This window comes from Acanthochromis polyacanthus, chromosome 8, assembly GCF_021347895.1.
Source record: "Acanthochromis polyacanthus isolate Apoly-LR-REF ecotype Palm Island chromosome 8, KAUST_Apoly_ChrSc, whole genome shotgun sequence".
NCBI lineage: Eukaryota > Metazoa > Chordata > Actinopteri > Pomacentridae > Acanthochromis > Acanthochromis polyacanthus.
The window spans coordinates 2083399-2111173 of record NC_067120.1 but is presented as its reverse complement, the minus strand read 5'-3'; the positions used below and the strand labels follow the sequence as shown (position 1 = coordinate 2111173).

The window sequence follows — 27775 nt, the reverse complement described above, 5'->3', positions numbered from 1 at the left end:
GAAGCAGGAGTGGTCACTTCCTCATACACTCCATATGTGTGTGTGTGCGTGTTTCTGTGTGTGCAACCTGAGCATCCTCGCCTTTAAACACAACCCCAAACTCCAACTTTGTCTGGTCAGGCGCTGTTGGGGCGCTTTTACGCAGATGGAGAGCGAATGAATCGGAGCAGAGATTCCCGAGGAGTTCCATTACATTCAAGATGATGGCATTAGTGGTGGCATGTGCTAATAAGAAATTCGCCGGCACGTTTTAGCACTCATCAGATTTCTGTGCGTGCACTCAGCGGAGCAAGTCTTTCCGCTCTGAGAGGTAGCGGCGGCTGCGCTATTTATAGAAACCATGTTGCGGTAGAGGAATCAATCAAACTGGGGCTAAAACATTGTGTTCATGACAATCTGCTGCTTTTCTCCCTCTCTCCCTCTCTCGCTTTTTAGTGCTGCAATCTGCTCAGATCCCTATCTGCGCTGGCCGGTTCCGTGGGACAGGATGTTGCATTCATATCTCAGCTGATGCCAAATGCCAAATGATGCCTTTTCCCCTGGTTCTCTCCAGGAAAGCACACCGGTGGACTGCAAACTTTTGTGCCATGGAATCCACCACACTTGGTGCCAACGGGGGTTGCAACGCTTTTGGGACCTCGTGTAGTTTTCACAGTCTTAGAATTTCCAAAGAACACTGCAGTTGGGGATGTAAATGAAAATTATTTGACTGAGGAGTCTGAAATTCGCGACGCACACGTTGCTTTATTTCTATCTTTTTTTCTTTAGCTGGCTCTTATGGGAATTAAGCACTCGTCCCGCTGCATGCTCCTCAGGAGAAAAATGGCGGAGTCTGAGAGCATTGAGGTAAGTGTCAGAGACACCTTTGATTCTCCTAACTAGAATGTAACAGCCCAGGGTTATTTTTAGGCAATCTTGAAGCGTCCTGAAGATATGCGTTTTAGTAGAAGTTGCATCTCGGACAGAATTGCAGGATGCTGACTGTCCGGAGAGTGAGACAGCAATCTGACTCTGTGTCTCTGTTTGAGGCATCTCCGTCCTCCGACAGAGCAGGCGTTTTGTTTTTCTGGCGCCGGATAAACGCACAAACGTGGTGCACACTTGGAAAAGTCTTATTTTCCAAACCCAAGCCAAACAAACAAACGCCAAGATTAGGATGCTCTGCAGCGATTTCAGTCCACTTTCATTCCACTATGATCTGCCAGCTGTCTGACAAGGATCCATGCGACAATACTAAATGCGTGTGAGGCTCAAAGTTTGAATAAAAACCACTCTGGAGGGGGTGAAATGTCAGATGGAGCTGGACTTTGTTGCTGCTTCGCTCTGCTCGGATGGAATCAAAGCGCTGTCCAAGGTACTGCAGCACCTCACAGACACAGCTGAGGATGCTGAGACTTTGGTGTGTGAGAGAAAGTAGGTTTGAGCTGAAGATTTCATGTGTCAGCGACATGTAACTAAACCCCAACCCCCTCCTTCCACCTCGCTTCATGCCTCAAATGCAGAATTTCATCTCACTGTGGCTCCTTTTACTTTCCTCTGCCTTAAAATTTAGCAGAAGGCAGCACATGAGCCCCATGTTTTATTGAGTCGTGTGCCACATCTGTATTCCAAATGTGCCCAGGCTACAGGAGGGATGCTGACTTATCTGGAAGTGATGCTTAAGCGATTCGAACACCCTGTGAAGTTAGAGACAGCCTCATGTTGCTTTTGTTCTGCATTATTCATCACAACAAGTTCCCTCAAAGCAAGTTCATGGAAAAAGCTCTGCCTCAGACTCACAGTGTTTTCATCAATAAGCTCATGAGTGAGGGCAGGAGGCAAGTGATGCATTATACCAGCATGGATCTTTCCCTTTCTGCTGATCTGCTCTCTGCTGCTTTGGTGTATTTGTGTCATCAGAGGCACCTAAGTGGCATAATGGCAGAAGACCAAAGTGATTCTCTTTCTTGTCTGCTAGAGGACCTTTTTTTCCCAATAAATGATGAGCTAAAATGCAAAAAAAAAAGAGGCCTCCTTGGAGCAAACTGCTGTACATCAACTACATCTATATCCTAGAACATAATTCATATTTTAATACATGCAATAAACCATATTCCATCACTTATCCGTCAATATCTGCAGAGTTTACCCAACAATCTACGTCTAGAAGTAACAGAATACACACATCTGTCATCTCCAGCAGGTACAAAGTGACCGTGTGTGTCCTCATATGTAACACAAGAAGCAAGTGTGTGTCCTTCTCGAATAGCAGCTCTCACCTCGGTGCAGAGATGAGGATCTGGTCTGAAATAGAACCCCAAATGTGTTTATCTGTCACAAGGGTCAAAGGCAAGGACGCCCTCGCTTCTCCTGGCTCTCGGTTTCCCTCACTGCAGCTGCTCTCCTCCCCCAAGTTTGCTTTAATCGATCCCAGTAATGACAGCCAAGAGTGATTTTTGTTTTTTCTGCAACTTTTTAGGAAGTGCTTATTGGATTGTGTGTTTAACTTGGCAGCCTTAATCACCTCCTCCGTGACCTCGTCTTGTAATTATTGACTCTCTCTGCGTTGGATCGCAGCCAGCTGTATATCAAATCCTGCTTTTTTATTGCCTTCCCTGTAGTTTTTTTAAAAGAAGATGCCAAGATTTAATCAGCAGCATTTACACCTGAGCAGCATGCATCTCATCGCTGACCACAGTGGAACTTTAGGTCAGTGGAAAGTCTCCCAGATGATCCAAATGATTAACATGCGATCGCTTCCTTTACACAAATAGTCGGGTAATATCCTGCACTGCAGCTGGGAAGTGCTTCCTCTTCAGAGCCACATTAAAGCTGAAAGGATTAAGTTCAACAGTTGGTCTTGAATTACAAGTCAGCCGCCATCAAGAGTGTGATCTTTTATGTAATCAAGAATCAAAACCTGAATTTTATGGAGCAGAGGCAGCCACCACTCTTAAAGTTATTCTCATTAAAAAAGAGGATCTAGTTGTTCTAATGCTCAATCAATAATATTTTCTCTACCGGTCAACTTCAGTAACATAAAAAAACAAAAAGGGAAACTTTCAGTCAGTTTTATCTCTCAGTTGTGGAAACGTTGCAAGTAGCAAGTCTTTGCTGGCCAAGGACAGCTGAAGCTGATGGGAAAGAAACTAGTGCAGGTAGATGTTTGGTAAGAAATTATCTCTAGACAAAAAGTCAAGGGATGACCGAAGCTGTTGCAAATCCTCCACAGATGGACCACACTACATTTGACAGCAAGTCAGTCAATAGTTGTACACTGGAAACCTCAAAAGCTTCATGGCAACGCTGAAGAAAAACCAACAGTAATGGGATTCATCCTCTGGGAATCATGAACATCTGGACCAAATTTTAATGACAATCCATCCAATAGTTGTTAAATTACTTCAGTCTGGACCCAAGAGGAGGACAGATCCACCAGCGCTGCCGTGCCTGAAGCTAAGGAGCTAGCATGGCTTCAAGTGTGCATCATAAGTGAGCACCTGGCATTTACCTGACCCAGGTCAGCCTCACTGAGAACACAGACCCATTATTTTCACACAGTTATTTTCTTGCCCACGATGTCCCAGTCTTTGCCATTTAAGCCCAGCAGGAGGAAGAAGTGCAAAGATAAATGCTGCATGATAGCCTTTTAAAAGGAATAGATGGAGGTATAGGAGGAGAGGAATCAACTCTTTCAACCCAGGAAGAAGCAGCTGACAGAAAACCCATTTGAAGTCCAAACAGCGCTGTCACTGGAGGGTACAACAGGATGAGTTCTTGTGTTAGGGAGATTATCCACCTCATTGACTTTGTTATATGCCACTTCTGTTAGAATATATAGAGGAGTAATGACAAACCTGGATAACAGATTTATTATTTTAAAAGTAACACTGAAATTCAGACAAAGGGAAACTACCTGAAATGAAGACTGATTTCTGTCAAACCCTTGTGCTGAACTTCCTATTATTGTAATCTTAGCATGAACGTGGGGAGCAATATTTCTTGAAATCAAGTTTGCAAGGTATAAGAGCATAATTAAAGAATGCAAAACATGCAGTATGATACAGAAGGTGCTGCAAAATGCATAAGTAATACTAAATGACGAAACATGTTTAAGTCCTTTAACATTCTTTACTTCTTTGTTTTTTCACCCACATAAAGATAATAAGTATGTTGTTGTGAAGCATCACTGCTGCTCTCTGAAAACACCAACTATTCTTGTCCACATTGCCAAATGTTTTTAGCATTTATTTTTAGAAGCCTGAAAGTTGGAATGAGAATAAACACCAGAATGGCTTATTGGCTCAATACTAAGATGCGGGGTGTCTGATTCTCCATCCCTCCCTCCCTCTGACACTCCAACACACACAAACACACACACACCAGGACTAGACCTTCCTAGCAGGCCTTCTAGGTGATAATCGGGGCATTATGGGTGTACCTTCTGTGCAGAGCAGAGCGTTCTCGTCATCCCAGCCTTCTGCTGAGAGACAGACTGACTGCATGTCAGTGATCAGCGTATTCTCCAACACTCAATGGGCCGTCTGCACTTTGTGAACTCACCAGACGGCTGCTTGGAACATGAGCAGCGAGGCATGAGTGCAGATGAAGATGTTAAAGGGAACGGCTGATAAGTGGAAGCTAATCGCTCCACGTGAACCACAACCTCTGATGTTGCTGCTTATGTTCTATTTTGTGTCTTATTTTAAAACTAAACAGGCTAAAAAGCTCTGACTCCTCAGCATTAATGAAGTGTTTATCTGCTTTCTCTTTCTAGCCACCGCAGTCGCAACCGCAGCCGATCCGCATAATTCCTTCCCAGTCGGCACAGCCAACCTCGCTGCCCAAGCCTGTGCCTTCTATCCAGCATGCTCCTCGGCCTCCGCTACCACCGCACACGCCACATGCCGCCAGCCTCCCGAGCTGCCCGGGGCGGGGCAAGATGTCCAAGTTTCTTAATCCGGAGGAGATGACCTCACGAGACTACTACTTTGACTCTTATGCCCACTTTGGTATCCATGAGGTACGGCTGTAGGACATTTTTAGATAAATTCATCTCAAGAAATAAGGAGTTTCCGGAACTTAAAACCAAACATGCTGATTCCTGTATTTCTGCTGCATATTGCATAGCTCATGCTCTGCTACACTGCCTGCAGTTAAAGCCTGAACCTTTAGAATGCAGTGCTGCTTCATCTATCTGCTCATTTTCTATTAAATGACAATTACAGCTCCAAATACAACTACGAACACAAATTTAACACATTTATAGCATAATTATATCACTATGATTCATATGGTACCCTTTATAGTATCAATATCGCCATATATAAACAAGCTAACTGTGCCAAATATCAATCAATGAAGTAATGCAGCTATGTATCGAAGTTCAACAAGATAAAACTGAAGTGGGAAACATCCCTGCAAGATCTAGCTGATGTTCACATCTACATTTTAATTATTAACCCCTTTACTTCCAGTTAAATGCTTTAAACAACATAATTAAACTGAAGTTCCTTTCTGTTTGTAGTTTCTTTGTGCCCTTCCAGTAGAGTCATGGCAAACAAATCTGGGGCTAAAATGTCATCTCAACTAACAGGATTAATGGGTAAATTACAGATGGAAGTCTAAACTTTTTGGTCCAAGTTTCCACTAGTAACTTGATTTTAAAATGCAACAAATACATCCAGGAATGAAATGGCCACACACACACAAGTTATCTGTGTTTCTGTTCATGCTGCCTTCTATGTCTTTTTCTTTGGCTTCTTTTTCTCTTTTAGACCTAATCCTCTCAAATTGCTCTATTGTGTGCTAGCATAGGGCTTTAGTGATGATTTTGTGAGTCTCCCAGGTAGCTAATCTTCCAAACTACTCCAGCAACCTTTAAACCAACAGCTTTATGTCATGGATGGTTTGGGCCAAGGCTGGGGTTACAGTCAGCCAATCTCTTCAAAGGAAATGAGATCTGAACCTTCCCTGAGAAAAAATATCTGCCTGGGAAGCTCAGCTCATGGCAGATGTCCTGCTAAGCTCTGCACACCGTCTGGAGTTGATGAAGGATGGCAAGGGACTGGGGCTATTTCAAAACTTATGAAACTTTTCCAATAATGATCAACAGTGAGCCTTTATTAAACATATTAAACGTCTTCCTTTCTTTTCTTATCAAGCTCATATTTCTACTATTTAAGTCGATATCTGTGTCTGTCTGTGTGGCCGTCTCCCCTTCAGCTCTGCTCCAGAGAGTGGATACAGGGAGTATTAGAGGCTGCATAAAAGGAGCATGTTCCTGGTGTGACCTATGAGATGATTTTTTTTAATATAAATACATATTTTTGGAATGTAGGTCAGGTGTATTTTTGCCATTTCTTCACGCAAGCACACACATTGTGCAAGAGAAGGAGACAGAAAAGAGATGCAGACAGACTGAGCCTGGAGGCTCTCGGGGCTTATTCAAAACACCGACTATGGATTTGATTGTAGAACCGCGGGGCTGAGAGGGAACAGAGTAAGATTAGGTGAAGGCCATCTGTGTATTATTTGTCACTGCGCCACTGCAGATATCACAACAAATCCAGGCCCGCAATGTCCAGCCAATGTTGCTGTTTTTAATTTAATGAATACAAATTGTCACTCTCTCCACTGTGTAAATATATTCCTGATATTATTTGTCACAAACCAGGAAATGCTGAAGGACGAAGTGAGGACGCTCACCTACAGGAACTCCATGTACCACAACAAGCACGTCTTCAAGGACAAAATCGTGCTGGATGTTGGAAGTGGGACTGGGATCCTTTCCATGTTTGCGGCTAAAGCAGGGGCAAAGCATGTTTATGGGGTAAGCCGTGTTTCCTTTCACACTATAGATCCAATCAGCAGGTTTACAAGCTGCACATATGTATTACACGCATGCGTCTGCTGCTGTGTATGAAAACATACTAGTCTTTAAGGAATAATTTGTCTGACAAGCAGGTGATAAAAGTGTGCGACCTCGCTGGCAGGTTGACCGGTGGAGCCGCGGCGTTTTGAGAGCTGCTGTTATTGCGAGCAGAAGTCATTGTTAGTCTGTGCATGTCTGAGAATACATGCTGCATATCCACACACGAGCCGGGGATAACCATGTGGAACTATTTCTTCCACGGTGACTCCAGACAGCTTGTATGTGCTCCGGGGAAGGAATGATTAAGTTGAAATAGCCAAGGGACTTGTTCTGAGCTACTGCTTGACATTATGCGTTTGTGTGACTTTGCCTCATGTCTTGTGTTTGTTTGCCTTTCCTCTTCCGCTGTCTCACTCACTTTCCGTCTCCCTCTTTCACCATCATCCTGTTCCTGTGCTTTAAATGCTGTCCTTCCCTTTGCTTCATGTTACTGCCGTCCATCTGACAGAGTTTTATCCCCACAAATGGTGATCAGATTTCTGGGATTTACTTCACTTTTGACTTAGAGCCTCTGGGTTTTAACTCTGCACCAAAGCCCCACAACCTTTATCATACCTGAGGTTTATAAAGCTCGATGTGAGAGATGATCCTGAGAAGCGAGAGAACTGGGATCCGGTCCAACAAGAACAACGCTCTATCATATGGACCTTGTTAAAGAAGAAAAATGTTAGCGTCATTTTTGGACAGAGTAGCCATAAAAGACAAATTCATAAGTTCCATATGTCCTGATATGTGGAGACCACATTTAATATCATTTTTACCTTATTATTAAATTATTATTATTATAGGAATGAACTTAAATATATTTAAACTATGTCTTTTGCTTGTTTCTTAAGTTAACAAAACCAGTTTGCATGCAAAGAAAATTTGTAGCTCGTGCAACAGATTGCAAGATTTGGCATTATTTGCAGATGGTGTGCACTTTTTCTGGACTTGTCGCCAGAAATTAATAGTTGCAAACAGGAAAGCAGTGTTTAGAAATGCTAATGAACAACAAAAAGTCTACAAAATTACATGCATGTGTTATGTGGTGAATCAAAACATTTAAATCAATCCAGCTCTCAACAATCCCTGATATAAAACCACAAAGAGAGAAACTAGATGTGCCAAAAGTAATCCAAGGTGAACTACACATGAATTCAGATACATCCAGACAACCAAAGCAGTTCTGAATCAACAGGTAACAAGAGCACTGAGGTCATCATGAAAAAGGCCTCAAACAGCGGTTTGGAACGGATCAGGTCGCCTCATTTACAGAATCTGACCCAACACAATAAATCCTTTTGCATCTCATTCACTGGTCCTTAAAGCTTCTTGTAATTTGAATACTGCTCTCTGCCTTACACTCAGAGCCTAAAAAGGCCAAAGAATAGAAGTAAAGTGTTGGTGAATGAAGCTGTACATGTAGCAAGCCAATGAAACAATTAACTGGCTGCTTTCTTCATCCTTTTTTCCACAAAAGACCCTGAAAAACGGCCTAGAAACAGATCTAGTGAGCTTCTTGGCAGACCTCATCTCTCCTTCATTGAGTAAAGATGCCAACATTTCACATGGCTCCTCTTTCTTTTTTTTTCAAATTTTGTTCCACAATCTGTAAACCAAACTACATTATAAGTTTTGGAAATCAGAGGGATATTTAGATGCATATTGCTGATTGAAGTTATTTAGTATGTGAAAAATTACGTAAGAAACACTGAAAAGAGCCTTTATTCATTTATTGATACACGAGTGAAATGCAACTCATGCTTTTCACATGAGGACTGCTAAAAACTGATAGTTAAGCAGTATGTCAAAGCTTGTTTATGTAAGTTCACTGCAGAATTTACTTTTTGCCCTCTAGCAATCAAAAACGCTTGAGGCCACTTTAAATTCCATCAAAACTACAAAAGTTAAACTGAAACAAAATTGAAGCTGAAATTGGCCAATTTGGAAGTAAAACAACATTCCCGACTTTTGCTCTCGTACTGCTCAACTTCTCCTGCATAAGTTAGAGGTTAGCAGCTCGGTCGCTGGGGAACAAGTGCCACGGCATCTGGGCAAAGTTAGAAACTTGCTCTTGCCGTGTCTCCAGAGTAAAGGACTCGCCCGAAGCGATGACTGGAGTGACGGTGACTCTGGGTGACACCGGTGAGAGGTGCGAGAGGCAGCGTGTGAGGTGGTGCCTCTGTCAACACGCCCCGAGGCCTCAGCGCTGCCACTGAAGCGTGACTCTGACGGACACGTGGCTAATGGCTGTCTCTCCTCAACCAGATCCAGAAAGAGATGAGGAATCATTGCCAATTAGAGGGGCTGCCGTCAGAATTATTACACACCAGCAGCACAGGAATACACGTATGCCTGACAGTGCACACACACACACACACACCTGGTGAAGCGCTGGTGTTTGTTTATGCAGTTGGTGCTAATGGGCACCAGAGGCAACAGTGGGCCTCCTGACCAGCCCTCTGCTAATAGGTAGCAGAGGATAGGGCTGCTCCAGGGAGGCATTGCTAATGTGAAATCCCTAGAAAGTAGATTTCAGATAGCCTTTTTTATGTTATATTGTGTTGCAGCAAAAAGACATATCCAGTTTGAGATGTTTTGATTCAAGGGCTGCACAGTGGATCAGTGGTTTGCACCATCGCCTTGCAGCTGGAAGATCCAGAGGTTTGCGTCCCGGCCTGGGATCTTTCTATGTGGAGGTCTTCCTGTGCATTCACGGGTTTTTTCCGGTTATTCCCGCTTCCTCCCACAGTCCAAAAACATGCTCAGGCTAATTGGTGATTCTAAATTGTCCCTTATAGGTGCTTTTCCATTAGCACCTACTCAGCTCTACTTGGGTTGTGAGGTTTTCCATCAGGGCGTAGTACCAGGTATCAGGTACTATTTTAGAACCTACTCGGCCGGGGTTCCAAGCGAGCTGAGTGGAGCCGATGTGACGTCTACAGAGTGCAGGTCACTGATTGGACAGGGAATGATGACACACGAAAGCAACTCCTTCATGAAAACCGATGAGTGTTTTGTGACTTCAAGGAACGTTAGTTATCCCATTGGTGGCAAGCTCACTTTAAAGAAACAGTGTATTTTGAAAGTAACGTCATTGTCTCCTGTATGCAGACAATAAGCTAGCTAGTTAGCCATCAATGCTAACTCAGTGGCCAGGCAGCCATGCTATGATGACCCCATCCACAATGAGATGGTGCTCAGTTGTAATGGAAAAAGACCTAAACCGAGTCGAGTCGAGTCAAGTAGGTGATAATGGAAATATGTGTTGGGATGGACTGGCATCCTGTCCAGGTGTCCCTTGCCTTTGCTCCAAGTCACCTGGGATAGACTCCAGTCCCTGCAACCCTAGTGAAGCTTAAATGATGTTTACATAATGGATTGATCTTTTAATTAATTAATCTTAGGTTTGCTGCTTATAGAGCATGTCTAATCAGTTTTTACTTCAAAATAAAAGCCCCCAAAGATCTTACATGATAGGCTCAACTGAGTGCTTTTTAGCCTCCACAAGTATCCCAGCCTGGCTCAGCCGTTTTATGATCCGGAGCTCCTAAAGTTCATTCAGGAGTCCCCCATGTTTGATTACGACCAGATGGATCTCTTGTAGCATGAATGAGTCTGCAGAACTCTGACAAAAAGAGCCCCAAGGCAAGAGGACCAGCGTACACACGCTCAGGTGAAAATCTATACTCTCAACCTCCCCAACACCGTTAGAGCCGAGTATTGACAAATGTCTGCCGCTGAATTATGTCCTTATTTTGTCTGAGAGCTGCTTACTTGAAGTGTCCAGAGTTTAGTTTGATAAATGGGGGAGCTTTACTAAACTATAATGGTGTTATTGGTGGCAGTACGATAAATGAGGTGTGCATTTGTGGGCAGAACAAAAAAAGACGTGAAACCCGGAGCTCAGGACTCAGAAGACAAAGGTATAAAAGGTAAGGCATGGCAGAAATATAACAGGAGGAGAGAAATGAAAAGAAAAAAAAGCAGTGGGATGATTTAAAGGAATTGAAAATGTCAAAAGACTAATGAAACTAGAAGTTGAAGGTCCCATCAGGGCCAAACATCCGTAGTTGCAGTTGAGCAGTGACTAATCTCCACCTTAATTATCTTTAATTAAGATGCTCTGGCAGTGCTTCAGTGTCTCTCACAGAGTCGTGTCACCTTGTAAATTCTATCCCCTTATATTCTTTCACCATCAACTATTTTCAGCGTGACTCCAGGGCACTTCCTGCAATGCTAAATTAACCTCGGTGCACGATGTCAGGTGATTATCCGTCCCTCGCTAGTTACCTGCTGCTGCCAAGACACACGAGTCACAAACATGCTGCGAGTGATAAAAGCACTAACAGCTATCAGACGGTGCAGAGAGAAAATTGCATTCAAACACTCAAAGCTGGTTGGCTATTTTATCTCGCTGGCCAAGATCCAGATGCCCACTTCTCCATTTTTTTCAATCTTTGTTTTGTGTAAAGAAATAATCCGATGAAAGGCAGTCATGAAGTTCCATCAGCTAAACTTCTACTTTCAGGTTTGCCAGCCTGCAGTGTTTTATGCAGGAGCCCCACGGACGGCCTCCACATAGAGACACTGAACAAAGATGACCTTGTTTCCTTCCCCAGAGAGCGCCTTGTGGATGGCTGCGGCGTTGGACAGACATTCTTGCCAAGAGCAAGGATTCAAAAATAAAGACTGATTTCTGGATTTGTCTTTATTTGAAACCACACACAGAATTAGTCTCCAGAGAGAAGTGGAAGTAATCTGGGGGGAATAAATAGCATCCTTGTATCTACAGACAGTTTCATGCTGATAAATAAACTTATGAAATCCATCACATTGTTAGAGACTAAACTGGTGGTTTCCAACATTTTAAACTTGTTGCATCTTACTGCAAGGAATGACAAGTTGGGGTTTTTGAAACGCTTGGAAGACCCACTATTGAATGTTCGAAAAGGTCAAATTATCCATGTGATTATTCATAATAAGTCACAAAATGAATTAATTATCTCACTACTGCTAATTCATACACGACAATACCTCAGTTTATGCTGTGCTTAAAGCTATGAGATGGACTCACAGTACCATAGCAAAGGGGGAGTGTCAACCATTGGAGTTATTGCTCGTAGTTGGCACCAAATTTTCTGTTTGGAGCCATGAAATAGTAATTGTGAAATGATTCCTCTCCAGACCAAGCCATTGGGTCATTTCACCTCAATTGTAAAGAAAAGTTCAAGTCTGACCCTTTCATAAGGGTCAGATTTTTCCCTGTGCACACGTATGTTATTCAGTAAAACGTGAAATCTGAGGTCACAGGTAACATCAGTCTTTCAGGTCAGAATTCATAAATAAGGTGGCGTCATGTTGATGGAGCAATGACTGAAGTGCCGTAACTGGAGAAACAATGTAGCTGGAGGCCTGACATGTTGCACACTCATTGATATGTACAATTGGTTTCAGTGTTACCAACCTGCTTTGATGGAACAACACTAACCAGTCAAAAAATGTCCATGTTTTTTTTTTCTATTCTGATATTACACTAACTTTAAAACCTTTAGTTTTCCCCCTAAGAGGCAGATTTTTTTTAATCACATGGTCAGCTCAATCAATTTGAACCAATTCAACGAAAAATAAATAAAAAAACAAGAAGTTTTACCAAACTTGGACCGCTCGGCGACAAAGATGACCCCTGTGACCTTGAAAATTAGGTCAAGGTCACCAAATGCGAACTTGACCTGTATCTTATTATGGTACACCTGTGTACCAAATATGGTGAGGCTACATCAATATTTTATCGAGTTATCGCACGGAAACCAAATTGTTACAGACAAACAACCAACCAACCAACCAAGACCATGCAGCTCAAAACAATACCTTCCGGAAAACGATGTTTGCCGGGCGGTAATAACTATCAATCAAACTGAAGATGGTCAGGTATGGAGCATTTGGTGAATGGAGGCAGAATGACCAAGTAGCTGATGGAGACCAGCCACCTTAAGCAAATACCTTCCAACTTACAAAATACTGTCTTCAATGAGGGCAAAACAGCAGCCATCAAAGCATACGATGAGCCATTTTCTCATTAAATAACCATCATTTCTATGGTTCACTAATGTTAGCAACTGAGAACAAAAGAACTACTGACGTTTTATTTCTAGAGAGAAGTTGACACTTTCTGATTGGGACACAGTTGGAGATGGGGAGATTTGGAGGGGGAGCATGTAGCAGCTGTCTGTGGCATTCAAAAGTAAAACACCACAGAGAATAAATCAGTCACATGGATGAAATGAGCATGTCTACTTTTGTTGCTTGGATTACATTTTGTTGTGAGTTCTTCTGTGCTTTTACCCAATCGGGAATTTCCATGCTACATTTCTGCTTAATTCAAAGGAATCCTATTCTTTCAAGAGAAGTCATGAGTTTTTGCAGTTCTCCTGGTAATAGCGTAATATTTCTCGTCCGTTTGCCTTTTGGTGGCTGAATCTGCAGTTGGCATGTTATTTATCAGACATATACACCAGTAATGGAGACATAGTTGGGCTTTTATCTGCAGAATTCCAGTCACTTTCAGTACAGCAGTAACATTTAGACAAAGTTATTGTGAGAGCAGGAGACATTACATTAATGATATTCTTCATTTAATTAAGTTTTCCTTTTTTTCCTCGCTGCCAGATTGAATGTTCCAGTATATCAGAGTACTCAGAGAGGATCATCAAGTCCAACCACCTTGACAGCGGTAAGAGCTGCAGCTGTTCTTCCTCATCTCTCTGTTCTGATAGCACTGCACTTCATCTTCAGTGATAGGAGCAATAAACCAGCTTATAGTCACGATAACGAACGGAGATGAAGCGGGAGAGAGGAGATGAAGAAGGTAAAGAGGTGTGGTCTGCCGTGTCAGGGTTAGAATGACTGGAAATATCTGAGGATGGTCAAACTTCCAAACCTCTGTTCTGATTCCTTCGTCAAACTGCTCATTTGTATTCATTTGAGCAAACAAGCCTCCAACTTATGTAACTTCAAAGCGTGTATTTTTATCATAGCACCCATGCAAATTTGAAAACAAATTTCCTGCCAAGCCACTGACTGTGCATCCACCAAATAATACCTCTATAAACCATCCTGTCAGCAAATGTCCTATCTATAAACCTATGAATAACAAGTATGCTGAAGTAATTTGGAGAAGAGTTAACACTGTGTTTACTCGGAGGTCTGGACGGTGAATAAACAGGAAGCAATCACCGGGTGGGGTTCACATGTCACTGACGGGGAAACTCTTTGGTGGCTTCTTGCTGAAGCAGAGCAAACAAAGCTGAAGTTGAAGCTAATCTCACGCGGGGCAAAGACCTCAATCTCCATTATAGTCCTCAGCTGGACAGATTTCCATAAAAACTGCGTGACAGCGATGGTAGCACAACGCTGAATGTCTTTTCTGCCTTCGTTTCTTACAAAGTGCACATAGCGTTTTGATAAACTATGATTTCGTCTGCAGTGGTGTGATAAATGACACGAATAGTCCTGATTGCACTGTAATTTGCCACTTAAATCTGCTTTTTAACATCTCCTAAACAATTACTCATACTTTTAAAGAAGCAGCATTCAGAAATTTGGTGCTAAGAAGCTTTTAATTACATTTTTTTTTTAAGTATTTGGTTGAAAAGCTGTGTTGTGTGTTTCAGTCATCACCATTTTCAGAGGCAAGGTGGAGGAAGTGGAGCTTCCTGTGGAAAAGGTTGACATCATCATATCTGAGTGGATGGGTTACTGTCTCTTCTATGAATCCATGCTCAACACAGTCATCTTCGCCAGGGACAAGTGGCTGGTATGACTTATTTATTTTTCCACCTATGTCTGTATCGTACACCAGACTCTGTATGTTAATGTGTCCTGTGATGAAAGCAGTGACTGGGCTTCTTCACACAAAACCACTAAAGTAATAACCATGAAACCATAAATTAGGGCTATCACAGCAGCTCCTCAATCAGTTATTTGGTCATGGGGGAAAAGAAATTGCACGTTATCTCAGGATTAGATAAACTGACCACAATACACTGATTACACTCAGCCTGCTGGACTTATTATCTTAGATGAATTCTAAATAAATAGGAAAAGCTGATATTTGCAGTACATTGAATCATTTCAACTCATTTTTTCACACTGAAATATTAACATCAAATTCGGAGCTCATCATGATGCACCTGGCAAGATTCATGATTTCCAAAGCAACATCTCAGCTCAAGAACAGCTGAGGCATTTAGAGCACAGTTTAGCCTAACATGTTGGTTGTTGTTGTGCAAACTGTTCCTCACAAAGTTGTCCTTTTAGCCATCTTTTTTTTTGTTACAAAACACAGCTCCACTCTTTTTGGCATGGTGTCAGTTAGTTTGGAGCCAATTCCGTGTAACCATAATCTTAAATAAGTTAAACTTAGCAGTCTCGACTGGACTGGGTGAGTTCGATGTTGTGGAAATGAGGTTTTCATGAATAGTTAGTTCTGTCAGTCACAGAAGATAATGGATTCATCCTGGAAAGCTACTGAAGCTGGCCTATGCTTCACTGGTTTCTCTCTAAGAAAGACCTGACCAATGAGCAGTTAGCAGGATAAGAGTCAACCATCCTTTTAGAACAAAATCTAGAGGTTTAGGCTGATTTTTCCAGTCTTGGACTGAGAGTTAAATTACAGTCAAGACAACTGATACTGCAAACAGAAAAGTCCAAACAAACACAAGCTGTTGCCTTATTTTTAAACTATAAAAGCTGATTACTACTCTGAGTGAAGAAAACTAATCTTTAGACAACTGTTCAAAAGTTTTGGGTCACTCAGACCGTTCCATGTTTTCCATGAAAACTCCCACTTTTATCCATGTGCTAACATAACTGAACAAGGGTTTTCTAATCATCAATGAGCCTTTCAACAGCATTAGCTAACACAATGTAGCATTAGAACACAGGAGTGATGGTTGCTGGAAATGTTCCTCTGTACCCCTATGGAGATATTCCATTAAAAATCAGCTGTTTACAGCTCGAATCATCATTTACCACATTAACAATAAAAACGCTGGATTTATCACTCATCTAATGCTACCTTCATTGAAAAAAAAAATGCTTTTCTTTGAAAAATAAGGACTTTTCTAAGTGAACCCAAACTTTTGAACGGTAGTGTCTGTCGAACTATTATCATTGTTTAATATTTCTTTCATAGGAAATTATGATTCATGATTCAAAATTACACCATAACCTTCTCATGTTCATTACCCCCACAATTAAATGTAATTATTTTTAAGCTTTATTTTCTTTCTGTTTAGTGGATTTGTATCAAAAACACACTTTCATGCCATCTATCTCATAACCACTAAAAATGGTCCCACGACCCCTGATGGGGGTTGGAAACCAGTACTGTAAGAGGACTGTTACTGAATAAAAGTTAACTTTACCATTAATATAATAAATCCAGTTATGCAGTAATTGCTACTATAATATTAATAGTTTTTTTTTTTCAAAAAACATGCACTGGTAGGTAATTTTATTATGTGAATAAAAACTCTACAATGTTTTGAGGACTGTTACATTATTAAGAACTATTTAATTGTTTAATATTTGTTAGCTTTTGCGAGTGTAAAATAACAGTTAAAGTCTAATAGTCTTATAGTTCTACATCATTAACAGTGCCTCTACTAAATTATAGTCTGCACGTAGAGTGAACAAAAACACTTCAATAATTTAGACGTGTTCTGGGCTGAGGAATGAAATATCACCGCCGCCGTATTGTAGACTTTTCAGAATGTGTTAAGAATTAATTTCTGAGTTGTTTCCTTTCCTCATTTGTCAAACAGAAACCTGGAGGATTAATGTTTCCCGACCGAGCCTCCCTGTATGTGGTGGCCATAGAGGACAGGCAGTACAAGGACTTCAAAATACACTGTGAGTGTTTGATGGATGGATGGATGGATGGATGGATGGATGGATGGATGGATGGATGGATGGATGGATGGATGGATGGATGGATGGATGGATGGATGGATGGATGGATGGATGGATGGATGGATGGATGGATGGATGGATGGATGGATGGATGGATGGATGGATTTGGGCACACACCACCTTTCCAGCACTGCAAATAATTTCGAATTATTCCTCAGGCACTAAACTGGAGGCCATAATTGATATAATAAGTCAACAGGACTCTCCATGTCTCCATCATCCCACTCTGAACCCACCAGGAGGACTGTGGGCGATGTTTAGCTGCTGGACACAAAGCTTAAGAACGGCAGCGCGAGTCAGCGTTAAGCCGGAGCACAACCCAGATGACAACAGGCACACAAACACTGCAGCAGCCAGTAGGCCTCCTACTCACACTCCTCCATACATCTGGGAAATTATACAACCACAGTGCACCAGATAATATCCACAGAAAGTCATATCACACTGGCCCAAAAGCTTTCTTATGACGTCTGGATAGTTCAATTTAGTGAGCTATTATTCTCTAACTGTAAAGTATACACGAAACGAGCCTGAGAAAAGTGCACAAACTGACCACAAACTTCTTTTTCTCCTGGCAAGAGGCCTGAGAAGACCTTAAGGGCGAGTCATAAGTGGCCTTCTGAAGCACTCCAGTATTCTAAGAGCATCCTGTGATCATTAGTGGTATTGTGGGTTGCAGACTCTCTTAGCTAAGTGGGCAGCAAGAAATGCAAATACGCCGCATTACAAAAGCTCCCGGAGGATTGTGACCTGTTCATTATCACCAGTTCTCCAACGCACTCGACTTGTTCTCCCCTTTTGGGTCACGACAGAGATGTTTGCTCAAACACTATCTAAGGGAGCTTAATGAATAATGCATGGGCTGATTTAGCTTAAGAAGCAGGGATATCTGAGGCAAGAATGGAGCCTGTGCTCAAGGAGGCTCCTGTTTACAAACCGTTGCCGAATACAATGTGACTTTCATCTGTCAAAGCGAAAACCGCTGCACAATGACAGGAGGTATACCTTGGGGGTCGTAGATCAGACTATTCTGGGAATCTCTGTGAGTAATGCCCCTGAACTAGCGTCGTTTTACAGCTGCAGCTTGACTGTTTACACCTCCTGTGGCTATTTCCACCCTATTAAATAACAAAAACTTGGAGCAAAGACAACAGAGGAGAAAAGTTGAATATGTTTCCAATTTACAAACAACACCTGAAAGCGTGGTGGTGAAGTAACTTGGGGATGCTGTATTTTCCAGGGTGGGAGAACGTGTACGGGTTTGACATGACCTGTATCCGTAACGTGGCCATGAAGGAACCCCTGGTGGACGTAGTGGACCCCAAACAGGTGGTGACCAACTCCTGCCTGATCAAGGTTGGTACTGTAAAACATCGATTACATTCAGTCAGCCAAAATATTAACTGCAAATCCAGTGCAGGGTAAATGGAGTGTGTGGTAAAAGACTAGGCTGGTAACTTCATTCAACATGTGGCATAAAAGTGTTACAGATGCTGCAGCAAGGATGGAAAAAGCCTCAGACTGCCTGCTGCGTATCGCCGCCTTTGGTGGTGGTTATTAGTCAACGCAACAACGATTATCACAGCGGCTCAAATTTCCTGGCCTTTAACCACATTTGAGAACCACCACAAGATTAATTCAGTGGCTGTTCTGGAGCTTTTGATCATTTAAGATGATTTCCTTCAGTGGAATTCCAGCAGACTGAGGTGGCAGATTTAACTGAGACTACCTGTCCATTTTGTGTTAACAGCAGGTTTATCGTATATTCTAATTTTATAAACATGGAAAATTAGTCCAAAACAAGTTGTTAATCTGAAAATGAACAAATCACATCTACTCATGGAGATGATAAACAAAAGCTCCAGAAAGCTGCTAAACACATCTTGCAGTGACGTTGTTTTCCCAATCGAGCTAAATGCGTATCTAACACTGTTTTGGCCCAGTAATGGCTGCCAGATTGGGCAAAGTTTTGGGTGTGTAACTCCATTCGAAGTGACAAATGATTGTCTGAACTAGTGAAGAGCCAGGACCAGTTCTGTTTCAGAACCTAGGTAATAGGGCGTCATACGTGGGCTGAGTTCTTCCTTATAGGACCAAATCATTTTGCTACAAACTGATCACTGCTGAGGTGGTCCCAGAAGAACAATAATTTCAATTCACACAACAGCTAAGGAGGAAAACTGAACCAAAAATGGCTGGAGTGACCACAAAAAGGAGTGATTATAGTCAGTGTGAAATCTATGCCATGACCTCTGGGGTAAGCTAACCTTAATTAGCTTTTTCAGTCAAAAATGACAGATCCATCTATAAAGACTTTGATTTAGCTTTCATTTATCTCCATATTCAAAATATGAATGATAAGAAAAGGAAAATTGATTAAAAGTACCTGCTGCTGAACAGTTTCAACACCAGAGGGTTAAGTTCTGTCTTTCTGTTTTGTTTTATTGCAGTTAGCATCAAGGAATGTGTTATCTGTCTGACTTTTAAAACGCAGTGACTGCAGTTTATGATGCTGTGCTGCCACACTTCGATGCCAAATGCAAGAACATCATGCATGCTGGTGTCTTCATTAAAGTGAATCTGTGATGAATCGCCCTCAGGCATGAATCATACATCAGTAATAGCCTAATTTTACACATGAACCGCGATGATGAAGATACAAAAATACGGAAATGTATGGCAAAAACAGGATGTTGTCAATATTTTAGAGACCCAACAAACTTCCACAGATCATCTTTTCAGGGGAGCTCATGTCTTATTAAGAGGAGTCGTGCTCCCCCCCAGCCCCCTGTGGTTCCCACCCTGATTACAGTTTAGCACAAGTACATTATCATTTCATTAGCTGTTGGTGGCATGATTTACATAGTAAAGCATGCACATATGCTAACTGTAACTCCTCTGTGACACTGACTGGTCAACACCGTGCCTGACACACTGCAGCTGGTACGAGTACGACCTTGATGTTTGCCTCGTCTGTGTGTCTCGCTTTGTGAATTGGACTGATCAGACAATAGCAGCCCATCTAGTCTTCCCCTGATTGGGCTCCTTGTCATAGTGACCTTCTTATCGCTGGCATTGATTAGACGGCTCTGCCCCGTCTCACCTCTGTCCTAGTGGAAGATTCCTGTGGGATCCTTCACAGATTCACAACATTAAAACCACTGACAAGTCAACTGAATCACATTGATCTGAATCTTGTTGAAATGCAGTGTTCTCCTCTGAAACCTTGGCTCCTGGCATAAATATGGATGTCACTCTGACATGTACCACCCACGGAAACATTACTGCCGATTAGCCCTTTAAAGGGCACTCATTGAATTATTTGAAATTCTAAATTTCAACCCTCGAGTGCTATTGGAGGATATAAGACTTTGTTTGTTTGTTTGTTTTACTTTTGTGACATTTTTTTAAATTTATAATTTTCATGTTGAAATTCAGTGTCGGTGAAGTTACCATGTCTGTTAGTGGTTAAAAAAAAAACTGATTCCAAGACATGTATTTATCATCACTTAGCAGAACTACTCAACAGTAAAATGTGAGTTTCGTCCACTAACCATGGTTAGTTTTTGACGTTTCAGCCAAAAATATGGAAGAGGACCGAGCCGTAAGTCCATCTTTGTCCAACTTCGGAGAAAAGAGAAAGTTTGATACGTTCCAGGCCTCTGCTGATTGGTCAAATGTCATGATGTCATGTTCTGTACCGCAGAGTGATTCGAAGATTGGCTGGGTTAAAATCACATGCTTCTCACCTTCACTGAGAGGCAGACATTTAATGTGTGTGGAAGTTATTAAATATGATCACTTGCTAGCCTAGCCGCGCTAGACAACCCACGGCAACGAATTTAATTCTCTGCCAGGGTGGGTCTAGTTACCCTCCATAAGGCTCGAGGCTGGATTCTCCTAAAACTGGCCGGACCAATCACCATGAAGTGTAGAGTCAGAAGGCGGGCGTAACTAAGTGATGACAGAGGCGCGACGATTTTGACAGAAACAACCGGCGCACAATAAACAGTTATCTTTGACTCGGCTTTGGCCACAGCCCTTAAAGATTTGAAGCTAAAATTCAACTTGAAAGACAAACAAAGGACGGCACTGAAGTGTTTCATTGAGAAGAAAGACGTATTTGGACTTATGCCGACGGGATATGGCAAATCCTTAATATACCAGTTGGCTCCGCTGGTTGGGAAGCTAATGGGACTTAGCCACAATCCGCCGGCGCTCTAGGAACTCCGTCAGCCTATTCGTTGCTCTGATTGGTTGTATACCTACCCAATTGCTGCAGAGTGATTTGAAAGACAACCTTTTAGCCCGCCTCCCTCCCTGTCGAGCAGCCCTAGACCCTTGTGCCTTCAGAAACATGGGTCTAGCGTGGCTAGGCTAATCACTTGCCCCATAAAGGGTTAAACACCACAAGTCCTCCACTGTAACAGCACTCAGACAGCAGTGGACACCAACAGTACTTTCTGCTGTAACACACAAACTGCTTAGGAATGGCTCAACAAACTCAAAACAAGTCCAAGGCATCGTCCAAGCTTCCAAACTCCACAGATTGCCGAGCATCTGCAGGATGGACCAGAACAAACTCTCCAGAGGTCTAATGTCCACAGCCTGAATTGTCAGAGCAGTGTTAACGAGTTCAAGGAGACCTACACAACAGCATTCACAGCAGTAGTAGTTTTAATGTTGTGGCTGATCTGTACACTTTGATTTCATGGTAGCCTCATCATGCTGCTGTTTTTGCTTCTTGTGTGATATTACAGAGAGCAAGTAAATTAAGAGTCAAGAGCAGCGAATAAATATTAACATGGGAATGCTGCTTGTCTCTGGATCTTGTAAAGAGAAAAAGCCTGGCAACAATGATACCCCACTGACAAGCTATATTGTGTTCAAATGGATTACTGAATGACCTCATTAAAGTTGCATAGCTGAGGAGTAGCACACACAGGACCTGGCGTTATTAAACCGCTGCTTGGAACTTTTGTAACAATACTCAGGGAGGATCATTAATGAGCATAATCTCAGAGAAAATAATTAATTTAACATCAACAACCTGCATGATAGTGCTCTTAAATTTTTTATTTTGCCTTTAGAGTAATTGCACGAGGGTAAACATTGCGCCGAATTATATTGCTGCCTTCAACTTTAAAATGTGACTTTGAGAAGTTTACGCTGCACGGCCAGAGTAAATATCTGGTAAACGTGTTTATGGGAGTGATTATTTTTTAAAGACAGCAGGAGGAATCTGACATTAATATTGCATTGTTTTTATTGCCAGCAAACATAAGGCTCATTCCTCCACAGCAAATGTGGCATCTGGCACCAAAGCCAGCGAGCTAGAAGTGAATAACTATTAGCGCTGATGGTACATAAAACCAGATTATGACAGCGCTGCGTGCATGTTTGTCCTGCGGCAGTTTTCAGGTGAGCTGCATCCCTTCTGTTGCTCAGTAATCAAAGCTAATATGATATGTTGGGCGCATTGCCGAAGCCATAATGCGGAACACCGTGTTCCTCTTTGAACATGACCTCGTGGGATGATGCAGTATCAGATACCCCGTTAATCTGACTGGAACCGGGGGACGTTCACAGATTTGGGTCTGGCACGATGCATGAGGTACACTTGGATCCTGACAAGAGTTAGAGCTCTCAGATGATCCCCATTCCGTCTCGTTTTCTGTTCTAAACAAGGGTTACTGTCCTGCTTAGGAATTTGGCACAGTCCCACTGGGGCTTCTCTTTTTGCAGGTGGAGGTTGTGTTGGACTTCTTAATGCTGGTCCTTTCGTGTCCTCTTGTATGTGAGGTTAAATTTTCTGTCTATATTTGTGCAGCACTGATGTCAGAATAAAAGTAACTGCAGCTTGAGGGTATAGGTCAGCCTATTTTCAGTGTTTCCTATGAAACTAACCACCTGCTGGTGGGAACTTCATATTTAACAGACACTTATTAACGTCGCACTGCATCTCCTCTAACCAACTCTTTACCAACATGTTCATTAAGTCTCTTTTAAAGGCACATTTCTTATAGCCAAAGGTATTTCTTCAAAAAGGAAACATGATGTAGAGAAATAACTTAATATAATGACTTGCGGTCTATATATTTAAGATGATTCAAAAGGAGTCTCTTTACTTCTACAGGAGGTGGATATCTACACAGTAAAGCCTGAGGACCTCTCATTCACCTCAGCTTTCTGCCTACAAATCCAGAGGAACGACTACATCCATGCACTGGTCACTTACTTCAACATTGAGTTTACTAAGTGTCACAAGAAGACTGGCTTTTCCACAGGTAAGATGCTGCACACTTGCTCTCAGATTAGGTGTTTGCATGAGAGATTACGCTTGAAAACGTTAGAATTATACTTTGTGTATAATTGTTAGCGGTGCTGTCTGGTTCTCAGCAAGGGTTTAACCTGAAATCAAATCGTTTTATAAGCTATCCTAATGTACCTTGGAAACATCTGGTAAATGACAGCAGGTTGTTATATTAAATAAGCATAAAGACCAGAAGCACAGGGGAGGGGACTAGTTACCCTTTAATTACATTTATATGACAACATAATGCTCTCAGAGGCAAAAAAATCTCGTCTGCCAAGTGCAGGACAAACAACTGACACAAGTCACCTGCAGCACTGATCATGTCCAAGTAAATTAAGAGGAGTAACGTGCTATTTCTGAAGCTCACTGCGTCTCATCCCAGCCCTGCAAGCTGAGGCAGCTGCCGTACTTTACCTTATGGGAAGAGCAAAAATCCTAGATGTTTATTTACATGCTGTGTGTTCCCAACAGTGCTTCATTTAAAAATATTCTTCAATTTCTTCATGTCAATCAACTTGATCTGCACAGTCAGGACTGCATGATTTAAGGGATGCAGTATCGAGTCAAAACCTGTGTGTGACTGACCTCTAGTGGCACAGGAGCAAAAAATAAAGCACAGAAATTAAGACGGAAAGCCAAATGAACTGCCCTATCTGTTGGAAGAACAATGCCTTTTGCTAGAAATCATTTCATGCTGCCACACACCACCTTCAAGCCTGAGATGCTTCTCCGTCATGGGGACCTTGTGACTTTCACACAAGGAGACGTATCATTTCCTAACCACAGCTTTTTCTGTCCTGCCCACTGCCTTTTATCGATTTTCTGCAAGTTCGTCTGTCAGGTAAGTTTTCCAATGTCAGACCTGAAGACACGCCAGCCAAAAACTTGAAGATGCGGATCTAAACTTACACACACGGAGCCAAAGTGTGCCATTGATTCCCCATACGGTTTGGAAGACAGCAGTATCAGACACACACAGACTTCTCAGCCAAGGAGAGAGAAGCAAGCAGAGGTCAAAGATTCCGCTTCATGCTGGTCAGTAGAAATGCCATTTCATCTCCGGCATTAGCATGAGAAACAGAGCTGGCTTGTCAGTGCCTTTGTTGAACTATGCCCAAAAAAGTGCGAGCCAGGCCTGTGCTGATTGGCAGGCCCTTTTATCTACGGACTCACAAAGAGCCGGCCTATGAAGCCAGCGCTACCAAGCTACCCCAGGACCGCTGGCAGAAATTCGATTTAAGTGGTACTGACCTTTTGAATCTCGGCCAAGTGATGCGATGGTCGGGGCACCGGGGAATACTCACATTTGTTTTGGATCCTGGGTGTCAAGTTTTACCTGCCTGCCTTTCCATGCACTCACACACACGAGCAAACATGTAGAGCACACACAGACGGATGCACATAAAGAAACAACAGATCAGAGGGGAATAGTGATGAAAGAAGACTGACTGATGCAGCAGGTCAGGAAAGCAGTCCTGCATTCTCTGTTATTTACCTGAGAGCTGTCATCTTGAACTCAAACCGACCTAGCTGCTCTTTTTGCAACGTTACTTCACTGTTTGTGTTTACTCTGTACCTGACAGCCACCATCAGGTAGACAAATCTGCCCAGTGTATGCTGCAATAGACCTGAGATGCTTGGAAACACATAAAAGAGTTAACTGGATGGGGAAAAGAACACTGAATTATTGACAAGGGAAGCACAAACTGTACTAGATCCTTGCATCTGAAACATGTTTTTTGCATGCCATTATTCAGATCCTGGGGTGCCTACCTAATCTATCCTCCCGGCTTTCTCACTTTCCAATAAGTCAATAGTTGTAAATATTACATCATTCCTTAAGATTTTTTATTGTATTTTACCACTCTTGTGTGGTTAAATGTTAATAATGAATTAATAAGATTATAGGAGAGTGAAACAGACTTCACAGCCTGGCAACCTGATGATCATTGTGTTTTTTTTGTGTGTGTTCCAGCTCCAGACGCTCCGTACACCCACTGGAAGCAGACAGTGTTTTACCTCGAGGACTATCTGACAGTGCGAAGAGGAGAAGAAATCGTTGGCAGCATCGCCATGAAGCCCAATGAGAAAAATATTGTGAGTGCTGCCGTCTCCAATGTTCCTGTTCTGTAAGCAGTAATACACACAGGGTTGGGGTTTTTTGGAAGAAATAATAAATAGAATATAAACACTGGTTTGCAGCATTGTTTGAGTGCTTACCTACAGAACCTATACATCTAACCTGTAGGTAAGAAATGACTCATTCCCTCCCCGCCTGCCCACAGCAGATTGTTTCTCCTCAGTGTTGTATTGCGGTCAAGCAGCAGCAGCACTGCAGTGACTTGAACAAACAACAGATTTTACTGTTGACCTTGCCTGCGTCCTCTCCTCCCCCTCTGGGATGGGGAAGCAGCGCTGGCTGTCTCATGACGTCTGACACAAACATTCAGTGTTTATTTAACACCATGTTCTGCTGTCAGGTCAGAGTGAAAAATCTGATCGTACTCTCCGCTCTTACACTTTCCACCGCGTGTTTGATCAATTGTCGTCTCACCAAAAGCCATCTTTCTTTTTTCTTTTGCTCTCCTGCAGCGAGACTTGGACTTTACCTTTGAGCTGGATTTCAAAGGGCAGCTGTGTGAAGCAGCCATATCCCACGACTACAAGATGCGTTAAGTTTGATTGTGGGAACGTTGGTGCCCCACTGAGTGCAGCCACCGAGCACCAGAGGGAGACAGAGACACTCCCAAGACTGCAGACGGATACACCATGAGATGAGAGGATCAAAGAGAAAAGACCAGGTCAAAGAGCAGGCAGAGGCAGCCCCATTGACAGCATCAGTGTTGCCAGTAAAGTGTGTGATGAAAGCAGAACGTTACTGAGGCTGACTGTTAAACAAATCTGAATGTAACACTGACAAAAGAGGTCAGGAATATTTTCTAGTCTTGATGAATGTTACTGAATATCGTCGTACATATATGTGAGATGGAGTGACGTACCCGTGTGTTTTGTTCAGTGTTTGTTTTCCACAATAACTTGGACCTTATGGAGGGATAGATGGCACTTTTAGAATACACAGAGCTCACCTAATGGATTATTGTATTCTTTTATAGGTAGACAAAAACATTTGAAGTGTAATTCTTATGTCATTATGTACTGTAGCAAAAAAAGTTATCAGTGAAATGATTTAATTTATAGTTTAATCAGTTTAGAAATGTTGGAAAACTAACAGCAATTGAACTCCACGGCCAAGGACAAACAAACGTGCGTCATGTGAAAGGTAACGTGCTTGCGTCGTCGGTGTACTCGTGGTTTTCTGTGAGTGTGCAATAGAAGGCGTCGAAGCTGCTGAACAAGCTTGGACTCCACATGTGCTGTGTGTTGTCAGTTTGAGCTGTGATGTTGACATGCCAATAACATACTCTCCCCATCCTAAATGCCTTGACCAAGTGCCCAAGTGTTCCTAGTTCTTTTCCGCACTGCTGCATTTAGCTTCTCGCTATCGCTTCATATATAGCCGCTCTCCTTCTGATCTTTTTAAATTAGATCCAACCTAAAACAGTTTCAAGCCATGGCACTTTTTAGTCTGTGACCGGACATGATCCATATCCACCAAACTCCACATATACTTCACTCCTCGCAACTAATCTGAGACAAAGTATTTCTAAAAGGAGTCAATAAAATAATGATGACCTGCAGTAGTCCTGTACCAGTATCTTAGCTTGAAGCAAATTGATGGATATTTAGAAACCTGCAGCATGTACACAGGTTCCTCGAGGACTATCATAAATTATGATGTTGGACTTTACTGACTCCAGCTCCAGCTGCGATGCACATTGATGGCTCCCGCTGCAGTGTATTGAATCTCATCAAAAGCATCTTTCCATTTCACACGTGCTCTTACTAAGGTCATTGCCAAGGTACCCACTGCAGGGTTTTCTTTAGTCAATACATACTTACATTATCTCAAGAGGGTTTACACATACTGAAAACTAGCATTAGTGTTTCTTTGCCTCAGATATACACAACAATATTAAATGTTTGATGATACGTTACCTTTCCCAGATTGTGTGTTCTATGATATTGTCCAGAGACAGCCAACATCCAGCCTGTATTCCTGAGTCTTCTACACTGATGCTCTAATGACCAAACTGCAACCAAATGTACATTATGGATGCAAAAGAGGTAAACCATCATAAAGCATGCAAGCAACAATCAACAAACAGCGTAGTATCAACAGTAGTTTGGTTCTGTGGATTTTACAGGACCCCGGGTGGCACAAAAAAAGCAATACAATGCTAGGAGTTATCAATGCTTCCAATCAATTAAACATGATAGGTCTTCTTATGTACTTTAAATATCACTTAAATTCAAAGAGCACCTTTGGAATCTGAAGGATAAAGTTTTCTCTGCTCAAAATAAACAACCTTCGATTGCCATATTCTATAAGTCATAAAATTCTAATGAACTGGCATGTTAATTGCACATGTATTAGTTATCTTTTTAAAATTAAATTTAATATGATGTTTCACATATTGTCATGTCAATCCAAAAACTGAATAAACTGCAATGGTCAAACTTCTCCACTG

General features: G+C 42.2%; 1 protein-coding gene across 2 annotated transcripts; it reads left to right on the top strand.

Moving 5' to 3' along the window:
* LOC110953771 (protein arginine N-methyltransferase 8-B) lies at positions 1 to 27768 on the top strand. Of its 2 annotated transcripts, XM_022197942.2 has the most exons (11): positions 1 to 310; positions 436 to 846; positions 4757 to 5002; positions 6656 to 6811; positions 13565 to 13628; positions 14569 to 14711; positions 16723 to 16810; positions 18111 to 18226; positions 23007 to 23157; positions 25162 to 25283; positions 25779 to 27768. In XM_022197942.2, the coding sequence occupies exons 2-11, from the start codon at positions 778 to 780 to the stop codon at positions 25860 to 25862; spliced, it is 1239 nt and encodes a 412-aa protein (XP_022053634.1). In that variant the 5' UTR covers positions 1 to 310; positions 436 to 777; the 3' UTR covers positions 25863 to 27768. The 2 variants fall into 2 exon arrangements, with proteins under 2 accessions (XP_022053634.1, XP_022053633.1); XM_022197941.2 differs by having other exon boundaries at positions 1 to 846.
* The last annotated feature ends 7 nt before the right edge of the window (positions 27769 to 27775 follow it).

What these genes read in the sequence shown, in the direction of transcription:
- LOC110953771 (XM_022197942.2), top strand. Translation starts at nt 778, where the DNA reads ATGGGAATTAAGCACTCGTCCCGCTGCATGCTCCTCAGGAGAAAAATG. An exon ending in CGGAGTCTGAGAGCATTGAG is followed by an intron (nt 847 to 4,756) that starts GTAAGTGTCAGA and finishes TTCTCTTTCTAG; the next exon opens with CCACCGCAGTCGCAACCGCA. An exon ending in GGGCAAAGCATGTTTATGGG is followed by an intron (nt 6,812 to 13,564) that starts GTAAGCCGTGTT and finishes CCTCGCTGCCAG; the next exon opens with ATTGAATGTTCCAGTATATC.